The sequence below is a fragment of the Oryctolagus cuniculus genome, chromosome 3, assembly GCF_964237555.1.
Source record: "Oryctolagus cuniculus chromosome 3, mOryCun1.1, whole genome shotgun sequence".
Classification (NCBI taxonomy): domain Eukaryota; kingdom Metazoa; phylum Chordata; class Mammalia; order Lagomorpha; family Leporidae; genus Oryctolagus; species Oryctolagus cuniculus.
In genome coordinates, this window is record NC_091434.1 from 53,675,261 (window position 1) to 53,688,762 (window position 13,502).

General features: G+C 35.4%; 1 protein-coding gene across 2 annotated transcripts in view; it reads right to left on the reverse strand.

Annotated features, from left to right (window-relative positions):
- ITGAV (integrin subunit alpha V) overlaps positions 1–13,502 on the reverse strand; it is a 103,716-nt gene that overhangs the window by 17,406 nt on the left and 72,808 nt on the right. For both annotated transcript variants that reach the window (XM_002712329.4, XM_070070495.1), the window contains 7 exons: positions 13,309–13,416; positions 11,046–11,104; positions 9,350–9,504; positions 6,455–6,592; positions 3,277–3,344; positions 2,155–2,302; positions 1,523–1,615 (listed from right to left, as the gene is read on the reverse strand). In XM_002712329.4, the coding sequence (XP_002712375.1) occupies positions 1,523–1,615; positions 2,155–2,302; positions 3,277–3,344; positions 6,455–6,592; positions 9,350–9,504; positions 11,046–11,104; positions 13,309–13,416 (769 nt within the window). The remainder of the gene's footprint in view (positions 1–1,522; positions 1,616–2,154; positions 2,303–3,276; positions 3,345–6,454; positions 6,593–9,349; positions 9,505–11,045; positions 11,105–13,308; positions 13,417–13,502) is intronic.

The window sequence follows — 13,502 nt, forward strand, 5'->3', positions numbered from 1 at the left end:
TCTCTCTGCCTTTCAAATCGAAATGAAAATAAATAAATGAATTTTTAAAAATGGTACTTCCTGAGGACTTTACAAAGCCAAGAGCTGGCCATCTGGAATAACAGGAACTATCTATAATGAGGGAGCTGTGAACAATAACAACAAAAAAAGCTACAAGGAGTGAGACTAAAAGGCAAGCTGACTTGCTAACTGACTACTTGTGGAAAAACAGAACGCAGGATATTTTGTTCAATGCCTCTTTCCTAAGAAAACACATATATAGAAATAATGACTTTAATGAAAAATACACCAAAAGTGACACAGAATATTTATATTCATATTAACACATCTTCAAATTATCAGTGTGCCATTAAATAAATTTTGTTGAAATGGTAACATAATATGTACTGGCATTTGTTCTTAGATTCTAAGAATTCTACAAGGTACATTTCATTCACTTTTTAGAAGGTTGGGAAGAGATGCACGGTGTGCTTCTTTCCAAGCTCCTGTGCTGCTATTCCACCATGTAAGGGGGAAACTGATCCAACGAAGCCTTATTTTGGGCCCTGTATAGGACAACATAGGGCTTCAAGTTCAGGAGATAACTCTATCTCATCTAAGAACATCAGTCCTAGTATTTACCAGAGTGGTTTTTGAGGATCCACTAAAGTATGTATTAAAATATCCAAATTATGGGACCAGGCTCGTAGCACAGCAGGTAAAACCGCTGCTTGTCATGCCAGCACCCCATATCGACACCAGTTTATGTTCTGGCCACTCCACTTTCAATCCAGCTCCTGGCTAACAGACTGGGAAAAGCAGCAGCAGATGGCCCGAGTGTTGGTTCCCCTGCCACCTTTGCGGGAGATGAAGCTCCCGGCTGCTGACTTTGTCCTGGTCCAGCCTGGGCAGTTGCAGCTACCTGGGAACTAAACCAGCAGAAAGACAATCTCTCTCTGTCTCTGCCTCTCTCTCTGTAACTCTCTAAAATAAATAAATAAATCTTTAAAAATATATAAAATAAAATATCAAAATTATAACTTGAGACCTCAGTTTAAACCCGTGGTGGGGAATAACTGGCCTGTGGATGTATAAGGCCTGCAAAATCATTTGGTCTGGCCCTGTCAAGGCAACTGCAGGTGGGACTCAAATGATACAATAAATCTATATATATATAGGCTAGTTTTTAAATTGATAATTCTGTATAGTCCATGAATAATGTGATAAATATCCAAATGGACCTTGGGAGAATAAAGGTTCCCCAACCCTGACTTACACCACATTCTTGCCTATTTACCATACTGAAAGCATTGTAAAGGATGGTCACCTAATAGTGTAATAACATAACCTATTGTTTTGGTATCTTAATTAAAGTTAGATAAAATTCTGCTAATTACTAAACTCTGTTATTTACTAAATCAAAACCAATTTGAAGACATTATTATAAAATGTTTATTCAAGAAATCACTATGTAAAAACCTAAAAAAAAAAAGCATGTGATTCTATTTATGGAGGAAAAATTTATTTAATTAAAATGTCTTACTTGGGTTCCAGCCTTCATTGGATTACCAAGATCACAAACCACCTGGCGGGTTTGGTTTTCTGTCTTAAATGCACAGGAAAGTCTTGCCAAGGCCTTTGATGGACAAAGAAACAGGATGTGAAATTCAAATAAATCTATGACCAAAAAAAGTAAATAAATAAAATGCAGAAGACACAAGACTAAAGTTCTTACATAATATCAAGTGGTTGGATATTTAAGTTTCTTTTTTTGATGAAGCAAATTCATCTATTTGAGCAAACCAAGGCTAAGACAGAAGCCAGAATTGGGTACAACTGCCACATAGAAATGTAAAAGTGTGTCTGAAAGATCCCAAGAGGACTTAGATATGTAACTATATTGCCTCTGGCAAAGAATTTGATGGACAGGCTTAGACACCTTATCCATCTGACCTTGTTTTCAGACACTAAGCTAGCAATTCTAAAAATGTCATATCAATGCATTGCACAACGTATTAGGCTTGAAAGGGATTATGTAAAACCAGCACACTACTGTCTAGCAATTGAGCCTGAGGTAGAATGGCTAAGCTTATGCTTCACTAAACAGGGGAGTAGTTCATTATTGTTAACAAGACCCATGAGTGCATTTTAATGTTTAAAGAGAAACTTGCATACTTCACTGTTTCGGACAACCCCAATGAAGTCAGCCTGCGGTGGGATGGAAATGATGAGCTCAGCCTCATATGCACCTTCCCCTTGATTCTCAGCCTGAACGACCAATGTCAGAGGGTTGTCATCCCCAATATAGATCTTCTTTTGATCACTGCAAGTTAATACAGATCCAGACGGTGAAAAAAAAGACGATACAGGGAGCATATGACAATTCAAAGAAACGAAAGATAAATACACAGACAGCACTGACAAGTTCATCAGCATCTTCAGATATTTTAAGACTACTTCACAGCTCAACAGAAACAGAAAATAGCACAGTAGATACAAATTCAATGCTTCTCTCAGTAAAACACTGATGCAATTAATACATAATAAGTGTTCACATTTATTACTGAATTTTCTAACTCTGCATCTGCTTAATTCCCAGATTTCTTTTTTTAATAGCTGGATTAATCATTTGTCATGATTCTCATAGGATTCTTTATCATAGGTGTATATATATATATATATATATATATATTTTGACAGGCAGAGTGGACAGTGGGAGAGAGAGACAGAAAGGTCTTCCTTTGCTGTTGGTTCACACCACGCTAATCCGATGGCAGGAGCCAGGTGCTTCTCCTGGTCTCCCATGGGGTGCAGGGCCCAAGCACTTGGGCCATCCTCCACTGCACTCCCTGGCCACAGCAGAGAGCTGGCCTGGAAGAGGGGAAACCGGGACAGAATCCGGCGCCCCGACCGGGACTAGAACCCGGTGTGCCGGCGCCGCAAGGCGGAGGATTAGCCTCTTGAGCCGCGGCGCCGGCCTATCATAGGTATATAATATAGACTAGTAGGAATATACTTTGGAGTATGTCTACAATGAAGTAAACCTTTAAAATAACATCATATTACTTTGTGACACTACCCATTGCTGAATGGTAATAAATAAGTCTACCTAGGTAACTGGTGAAAACACAGCTGATATTTTTGTTGAGGCTTCAGACTTTTAATTTTGTTATAGAAAATCATGTATTATAATCCAATATAACTACTTATTAAAACATACTCACACTTTGAATAGGAAAATGTGCTCTTTCACCTACATTACTAATTATATTGTTTCTTGTTTAGAACAAAACTTACCTATCTACAGAAACTTTCAATTTGGGTTTGCACACATTGTCTTCACCACAGTCAAGTAGAATATGTGCCTAGAAAAAAACATTTTTTCTATGTGATAAAATATCAGTATAGGTTATAAATGAAGCACATATCAATGTACATTTGTGGATATATACATATGTACACAATTTTTTTTCTTTTTCTTTTGAAAGGCAGAGTTACAGAGACGAGAGGAAGAGACAGAGGTTTTCTATCTGCTGGTTCACTCTCCAATTGGCTGCAATGGCTGGGACTGGGGCAGGAGACAAGCCTCTTCCAGGTCTCCCACTTGGATGCAGGAGCTGAAGGACTTGGGCCATCCTCTGCTGCTTTCCCAGGGAGCTGGATTGGGAGTGGGAGCAGCTGGGAATCTCATATGGATGCCAGTGTTGCAGGCAGTGGCTTAACCAGCTACGGCACAATGCCAGCACCACAGGCAAATTTTTATGTACACTCCTCAAATTGTCTGCCACCTAAATGCAGACAAGATCATGGCCACTTATCTTTAAGTGCAGCGGGCTGAGAACGAGAAAGGAAAAAAAAGATCCACGGTGCATAATACGATTCTTGGAACTTAGTTTTATCTCAAATTTGCTGTTATCATTTTGGCATATTCTGAATGAAATATTCAAGAAATAAGGATCTGTTCTGACTGTACTGCTAGCTAAGATGTGTGATCTTGAGCAAAATAAGCTCCCTGGTAGTTTCAAAATACAATTTCAGAGGATAAAAGTTTCAGGAGCTACAGATATAGAGCAGCAACTCAGACAGGCAGACCAGAGGGGAAAAGAAACTGCACAAAATGAGTTCAGCATGTGCATGGTCATCTGTAAAGAAATGAAGGAAAATGAACTCAAAACGTTCAAGTGATCAGGGTAGCTGAAATAAGCAAAACCTTGAACTTTTTTCTCCTAGATCTGGCCAGCTATCAGAGTATAAAAAAATCCAAAACAGTGAAATAGTAGGAGGAAGCAGAAGAGCTTAGTAGGATGCGAAAGAAATATATAAAGATGAAGCCATTTTTGGTTTGTCTATTGTAACATCAAAAAGGTCCAGGGGCAAACAAAACAAGAGACAAAAGGATTTAAAAGGAAAGAAAAATAAACAGAATCTTTTATGAAAAAGATGATGGCAAAATTCTAAGTCACAAGGGATGTGCAGTTATCCAGAATAAAACCCAAAAATATATGTGAATTAATTCAATTACCTAGACATAAGCAGATGCTATAAGCTTTAAGGAGGAAAAAAGGTCACAGCTATTTGGAGAATTTCAGTATAAATAACTACTCAGTCAGGAATATAGTGTGAATTTTGCAGATAATAAATTAGAGACACAGTGTTCTAACACTCTTAGTTGGGATGACAGATTAAGTATCTGAGTGGGAGTGGTTATGTACAGAATATTAACAAAACTTCGGTAAAGGGATATTTGGCAAGCTACCACTCTACAAGGAGGAAAAAGGACTCAGCTGGCATGAAAGCAGCAACAGTATTAAGATGTGCAATCAGAAAAGAGAGTTTCCGAAACAGAATACCACAGAACAATGTCTTCCATGCCCGGAGAACCAAACCTCTACAGTTATATGCTAAATATCTTGCAAAGAGTATAAACTCTCTGAGACAAAATAGAACTCAAAGACAATGTACATTTTCCACAAACTTCCAGGATTCTCCTAAGTGTTTTTACAAATATATTTATTTTCATTTCTTTCAAAAGGCAGAAAGACAGAAAGAAACAGATAAAGAGAGTTCTTCCATCCACTGGTTCACTCCTGAATTCCTGCAACAGTATAAAATAATAAGGAACATCTGAAAGGCAGAAAGACAGGGACCGACTGAAAGAGTGAGATGGAGACATGGAATTCAGCACTAGGCTCCCGCTCCAGTGGCAGGGATTCAAGTACGTAAGCTGTCACCTTCTACCTCCTGGGATATGCAGGAAGCTGGACTAGAACCCAGGCGCTTCAATATGGGATGTGGGTATCCCAAGCGGTGTCTTATCCACAGCGCCAAACACCCATCACAGATGTTCATGATTAAAATATTAATCAACATAACATTGTACATTCATCAAAAATATTAAAAATATAAACACAGAATTATTTTTAAGTTATTAATGAATAGTAGAAAATGGCCACATTAATATACAAAATGAAATATAATAATGAATTGTTAAAATTAGAGAAAACTTCAAGAAATATTATAATTAGACTTATGCTATCACATATGGTATTCTCAAACTACATAAAAAGAAAAAAGACCAGCTAATGGGACCACAGAAAGGAAGACAAAGAACAAATGACAACCTGATCCTGGAGTAAAGTTTTATTACAGCAGAAATATTCATCTAAAAATATGAGTATGTAATTTAAAAAGTGAGAAATAGAATATACAATATTTAAATATATGAACTTTATACAGGATTTTCTAAGATTATAATACTCAAAAATATAATATTATAATTCCTAAAATTATATAAACTATAAACATTCACATAAATTATATATAAATTGTAAAGTTAATATTAATATAAAACCATACAACTTATAATTTTATAAATAGAATATATAATATATAAATGTACACATAAATATATTTATATATAACTGTATTTATAAATATATATATAATACAAATATTTAAAGTATAAGGTTAAAATTCCTAAAATTATCATGTATAAAATATAAAATGATAATTCCTAAAAATATAAAAGTATATTGTATGTTGCTTTATTTCTTTTTATAAAAAGAATATACTACATAGATGCATATATGTATATGTGTATATATCTAACTATATACAGATAAATATGCTATTTACCATTAAAATAAATATATACAAATGATAACAGATATCAAAGATGTTTACCAAAGTATTAAAGTACAATGTAAATAAATAAACTAATATTTTATTGTCTTCTTTGAGGTATTTTACTATTTTATGTATATGAAATATAACACGTCTTCCTCTACAATTCACTAAACTCTGAGTGGCTTTAACTATCTCTGTCTTGAAAATTTAGATTCTTCCTCCCTGACTTTTTTGAGTAAACATTTATCAACTTTATAAAAGCAATCCCTTATAATTAAGGACATGAATCATAAAGCCTTAAAAAACTATCAAAGTATGAAATTAGTGGTAAATTACAAAAGTACAGTACCTGTCGGCTAATGTTGGCAGGGGTGAACTGGTTAAGAATAGGTTGCAAGCCTGTTGCATCAGCAGCTGTCCTATAATCCAATCGATACTCCATAAAAATAGTAATTGGAGTGAGTTTGTCTCTAAATTCAGATTCATCCTAGAAACAAAACCTTGAAATTAATGATGACATCAATTACACCATCTGGAGACTAAGTTGCACACCACTAAGTCAGCTCTACCCCTTGATCCTTTAATACAAACCAAAACTCTGGGAAACTATCTATGTAAATCCAAGAAGGACTATCCAAAAATCTCATTATCCATTGAGAACTTCAAATCAATTTTTATTTTATAATATTTTAATCCACACAAACACATACAAGGTATGTTCACAAAATGAGCACACACATACCCAACTTAACAACTGGAACATTGCTAACATTGCTTAAGCTATCCATATGCTGCTTTCTCTTTTCATCCCTCTGCCTTCCTTCTCAGAGGTAATCACCACCCTGAATTTAAAGTCTGCCATTTGTTTACTTGCTTCTCTGTGATGTTTACTTGACTTTTGCTTATACTTTATGGCCTACGCAAAGTCAGTTACATTTTGTAATTATTTAGGTCTAGGTTCTACACAACTCTATTAAATCAAGCTTCTACAATACTATTTATGTCCTTAATATGTTCTTCAGTTTTGCCTTTTCTTTTGCTTATTTAAAAATGGGATCATATGTATTTTTCTATGATTCACTTTCTGTTCAAAAATTTTTTTTTAAGATTTGTCCATGGGGCCAGTAAGGTGGCATAGTGGGTTGGGCCTCCACTGGTAGCACTGGCAGTCCATATGAGGACCAGTTTGTGTCTTGGCTGCTCCATTTCTGATCCAGCTCCCTGCTAACTTATCTGCGAAAGCAGCAGAGGATGGCCAGGATCCTTGGGCGTCTGCATTGATGTGGAGGATCCAGAAGCTCACGGCTTCAGCCTGGCCCAACCCCAGCTGTTGCGGTCATTTGAGGAGTGAAACAGTATATGCAAGACCTCTCTCTGTCTCTGTCTTTCCCTTTCTTTCTTTTTCTCTCTCTCTCTGCCTTTCAAGTAAATAGATCTTTAAAAAACAAAAAAAAAATTTGTCCATGGTGCTCCATGTACCCACAATTTTCATTGTTGAGTAATAATACTCATATTCTTCACATAAGTCTATCACAATTTATCCATTTTCTAAGGTTATTTGTTTTTGTTATCACAAATTTTTACAGTGATTATTCTTACACATACTGACAAGTAGATCTGTCAGCTTTGTAATACCATATTACTTTCTAATATCTTCATAACAATTTATACTTCCACCACACTTGTAAGAGTTCCAATTAACTCATACCTTGGCCAATTAATGAATATTGATAAACTGCTTAAATTAATAATTTTATTTTTTCATAGTCATAGCTTGAAATGTTTGTCTTTTTGTTTCTTAAATTGTGGCTACTTATTTAATTTAAAGCTTTTGTATCACTTCAGGAAGATGGTCATGTTTTTTAGTGTGCTCATGCAGTAAGTTATACTTCTAGATTCTGTTATCCCACCCTAAGATAAATCCAACCTGGTCCATTTATCTTTTTTGTAAACTGCTAGCATTTAGTTTGCTATGTGAGTTTAGTAATTTTACATCTATGTCTTTGTGTAAAACTGGCATTAAATTCTTTCTTCTACCATCCTTGACCAGTGTAGACATCAATTATTAGCTTCACAAAATGACTTTACAATATTTTTTTCAACTCTTGGAAGATTTTGCTTAATATCAGAATGTCTCATTCCTGAATGGTAGATATTGCCTATAAAACCATCTTGGCTTTGGGTTTCCTTTGTGTGGATGATTATTTGGGTTTTCTGTTTCTGCTTATTGCAGTTGCATTGCTTTTCTAAGACTTTCTCCCTTTTGTCTAAGTTTCTGACATTTTGGTACAAGATTTCTCATAATCCTGCCCTTCTCCATAATCATGTCTCTTTGCAATTTCTAATTTTGTAGGAGGTTTTGTTCCTTCCTTCATTTATTTTAAATTAAACAGCATTGAAGGGTATATATTTACCTTTACATTCTGCTTCTCAGATATCCACACATTGTATGTAGTGGTTTCATTATGATTCAGTTCTAAGTAAATTTCCATTAGGGTTTCTTTTTTGACCCATACTATTTTTAAGTGTTTAGCTATTTTTATTTATTTGAAAGACAGAGTGCCAGAGAGAGAAAGAAAATTGACCTTCCATCTACTGGTTCACTCCCCAAATGCCAACCAGGGCTGGGCCAGGCTGAAGACAGGAGCAGGAACCCCAGCTGAGTCCCCCACATGGTGGCACGGAGCCACTGGCAATCATGGGCCCCACAGAGGAATGCTCTGCCACAGAGAAGCTTTGCATTTGCTCTGGTGGGAGTCAGTCTGCAGGTCTGCCTTGAGAACACTTCAGTTTCACGGAAGTACGCCCCAGGAATCTGACTCGCCATGCCGGTGTGCTGGTGTCTGCAACAACTTCTGCTCACCCTCTGTCCAGCTCAGCTTCCCTCCCTGGACAGAAAGCTTGGCACATACAACTTAACAATTCACATTTGCTCACTGGGGTTTACTAGTTCATTGCATTTTTTTTTTTTTTTTTGGACTCTTGAGATTTCTTTAATTGTCTTGAGAGTCCAGCAGTATTTTAAAGACAGGTTTCTGACAGTTCAGGTTTTCTTACAGTTCTAATAGCTAGTAGTGCCATGATACATTATTTCTACTGCCAGGTTTCATGACCGAAAAAGCCAAATTTCCTCAAATGTATTTTTCTATATTTTCTATTTTTGTATAATATCAATTTATAGAAAGTGAAAATCACTTAGATAAAAAAGAATAAATAATGACTGACAAGAAGCATTATCTCTTACCCGTAGATAAGCTATCAGTTCCTCACATTGCATCTGTCCCCCCCTGAAAATAGTCATGTTCTTGGAGTGACCTGGGGACCTGTTATGGAGAAATAGTGCTCGGCGAATTGCTCCCTTTTGCTTGAGTTTATCCAAAAGAAGCTCCACCTGGAAGTCTATACAAATCAAAGGATTTATAACAACCATATTCATATGGACACTCAGCTGTCCTAGTTTTCACATAAACAGGGATATTTATTCCTTAGAAGCAATTTGATTCTAAGTCATGAAAAATATCTGCATATTTTTTGTACAGAGTAATTGTAAATAAATATTTAATGGTAATAATTAATCCAACTTTCCCCAAGGTAGTCTCATACATAATCCTATATAATGATGGTAATAAAAGAGCTATCAGACAGAAGGGAACTGTTATCTTTTTATTTCAACTGAGGGAAGTCTAGAGAGTGAAACATACAGCATTAAGACTTCTGCCACTGATCCAACAGCAAGAGTGTTGCTGACCATGTTTCAGAGTATTCACTAACAGGCGCCCCTATCATTGTGTTAAGCACCATGATAAAGCAAGTTGCATCATTTGCAACTCCTGTTTCCAATGAAGCAATATATCAACCCAAGAGATAAATATAAATGTGTTCCTCCTGAAGCCAATGACCAGATGCAGTTTCACGAGCTGTCAAAATCATCTAAAAATGAATGCAAAGCCAATAGTTTGAAGCACAGTTGTTAGGATTCAGTTGTTAAGCTAGTTTCTTGATTCAGTTTTTGAGCTAGTTTCCTTAAAAGGAGATAAAAGTCCCTGTCCACATTTCCAAGTTTCTGTAAACACTGACCTTCATTTTAGACACAGGTGAAAGTGCAGGGTTCTTTTGTGTTATATCCTGTTCCACCCTGTCCCATTGCCCTCCTTGCAGATTCCCAAACTCATTGAGCACAATCCTGCCTCAGGCCTCTTGAAATTGCCATTTGCTCTGCACAAAATATTCCTTCCAACATCCTGTAGTTTCCTAATTTCCTTCAGGTAGCCACCAAAAGGTTATCTTCCAGTGAGACCCTGCTTGGCTCCTTGGGGCTCTTCTCTACATTTTCATGTACAATCACATGGCCAACATTCCAGACCTCTGTTCTACTGTCTTATTATCCCTTAGCTCTTGTCACTAGCAAGCATGTCAAATCTTGGCAATAACTATTCAACACTCTCAGGATGCATAAACCATTTAATAAAGGAAGAGCTGAAGAGCAGAGTTTGTTGTGAGGATTAAAATTCAGCTAAATTTAGTGACCAAATCTTTTCTTCTTTTTCTTGCTATTTCTAAATTGTCTCTGCTCCTTAAATTGCTAGGAGCTTCTATAAAATATAAATGATAAACATCTCAGTAGATCATCTATGTGCATTGATATTCATTTTACCCAGAATTCATCCTCATATTGGTAACTGCTTAACTTTCTAAAAGCCATAGTTTACCATTCTGTGAACAGTTATGCTCACAATGTCAATAAATAAGTGTATTATTTCTGAATTGGCTTAAGAATTGCCCAATAATGAAAGTAATTATGTTGCAATCTTAAATGTCTGTAAGCATAAACATTCAAACAAAATACAATATCTTAAGTAGCTTTCAAACATCCTAAAACATTTTTAAGTACTACATACACAGCATCATTAAAATCATATGAATTTTAAAAAGACACTTACTAAGTTTCCTGGGAAGTGCTCCTTTGCCATCTGCTTTTAAGCAGAATTTGACATTAAAACTGCAGGAGGAAAAAAAAATCTGATATAAATTCTATAATACAATTTAGATGTACTTTTCAATATCATCCAAATGTAATAGAAATACGTGTATGTGTAATTCAGTAAAACCTCTCTATCCATGTGGCATTAGTTCAGGACCCCCTGGGGAAGCTAAAATCTGCAGATCCTCAAGCGGTATTTGCATATAACCTACACACAGCCTCCAAGACATTTTAAATCATCTCTAGATTACTTTTAATACCTAATATAAGAAAACAAGTTGTTATACTGTATTGTCTAGGAAATAAGGAGAAGGAAAAAAGGTCTGCACATATTCAGTACAGAACCCACTTTTTCTCCTCAAATATTTTCAAACCAAAGTTGGTTGAACCTACAGAGAGGGAACCGTGGATACAGAAGGCCGACTATACACAAATCTTGTATCATGAGGCTCTTTCTTAATATCTGAGTTTTACTCTTAAAACATAAAACTACACAGACTAATATAGCTCATCTATCAGTAATTCCATCATGTTTGCTTTCATGGTACTTTGAAGAAAAAAAGAGGAAGGGGAAAAAATTTTCTAACCTCCTCTCAAGTTTATAGGTGTTGCTAAATCAAAATGAAAAAAAAAGTTCAGAAACAAAATAATGTCTCTTCTAATAAGATGACCCACTGAAGCTTCCTTTAGGCAGAATTTTCCACAATTTATTCATGAGTTATGAAATCAGGCTAATGGGTTGTATCCAGCATCTTAATAAAAAATTAAATTGACTTAAGTACTAAGGGAAAATATGATTTTGTAAAATTTTGGTTTTAACTGTGCATATGTGCTCACCAAATTAAGATGCCAAGTGTATTTTTTATTATGTGACATGCTCAAAATTATATTGAAAGCCACTGCTGTAGTCATTAGAAGCCTTCAAATTATTAGCTTAATTATAAGCATATTATTGGCAATTTTACAGAGTGAGAAAAGGCAATAAAACTTGAAGCCAAAACCATGAAAAACAACTTCATTGTCAGTCAATAAAAAGGAACAGCAAATATCAGTGAATTTTTATATAATCCAATAAAAAATTTAATTTGAAAATTTTAATAACTTAAAAACAAAATGAGGCAAATCCTCTGAAGCAAATTTTTCCTAGGTATCAGACTATAAGTTCATTGTGATTTTTCTGTATAAGTAAGAAACATTAAGCGTTTCCCAAAACAGGGGCTACTCATGATGATATTCATGGTTTATGGGTCAAGACTTTTTGTAAGTTTTTAAAAAATATTTACCTATTTATTTTCATCTACTCGAAGGTAGAGTGACAGAGAAAGAGAGAGACAGACAGGGACAGATCTCCCATCTGTTGGTTCACTCCTCAAATAACCAAAACAGCTAGGGCTGGGCCAGGCAGAAGCCAGGAGCTTGGATCTCCATCCAGGACTCCCATATGGGTGGCAGGAAACCAGATTTTTGGGCTACCTTCCGCTGCTTCCCAGGACGCATTATCAGGAACTGGAATCAGGGCAGCTGGGACAAAGGACATGCGTGTCCCAAGCAGCAGCTTGACTCACTACCTCATAATGCCCGTGCCCAGTTTTTATATTCATTTTCATGTATGAAAAAGATATTGATTTCTCCACTTTATCTTTATTTTCTTAAAAAACATGAATCAATTAAAAGAGAATCTTAAGAAAATTATAGAAGAAAAATATAGCAAAAATTATAAAAGTAACATACATGACAGAGACATAAGAAATAATGGACTAGAGAATTCAAACACTGGACTTATGAAAAATCATATTTTTCTATGGAAACTAGTAAAGATATACGTAAAAGACAGTAATCCAGAGCAAAATAATTTTTCACATATATTAAATCTGGAAAGTAACATATCCTTTAAAACACTTTACATGTTCATAAACTTGCTTAAAATTAAATAGAAATAAGTTCTTAAATCTTATTAGCTTTTCCTTCTTTATGAATCTATTTATTAACCATACATAAATCTTTAAAATTTCATTTTATTCTAATTTATAGAGCCTTCTGGATATCTTCCAGGATTTCTGGAGTTTTCTAGATATCTTCTTTCTAGGAGTATTTCTATAACTAAAAATACAGTATACCTATAGAACCTGCTTAACAATGTTTAATCCTGATTACCTTCATTTTCAGTTAGAGTGATTGAATCAATAATTACAATCATAACTGTTAGTAAACAATACTCTTACCAGGAAACTTTGAGAGCTGTTCCAGGCAGCGAGCAGGTCTTATTGTCTTGATTTAAAATACTAGGGAACACTTCAAGTCCAGCATTTACTGTGATAACTGGTCTGGCCCTGAAAAAATGAGAGACAATTATTTACAGCCACACTGATCTAATCACTTAGGTTCCCATTCACCACCTGGCAGTGCAATGTCTACT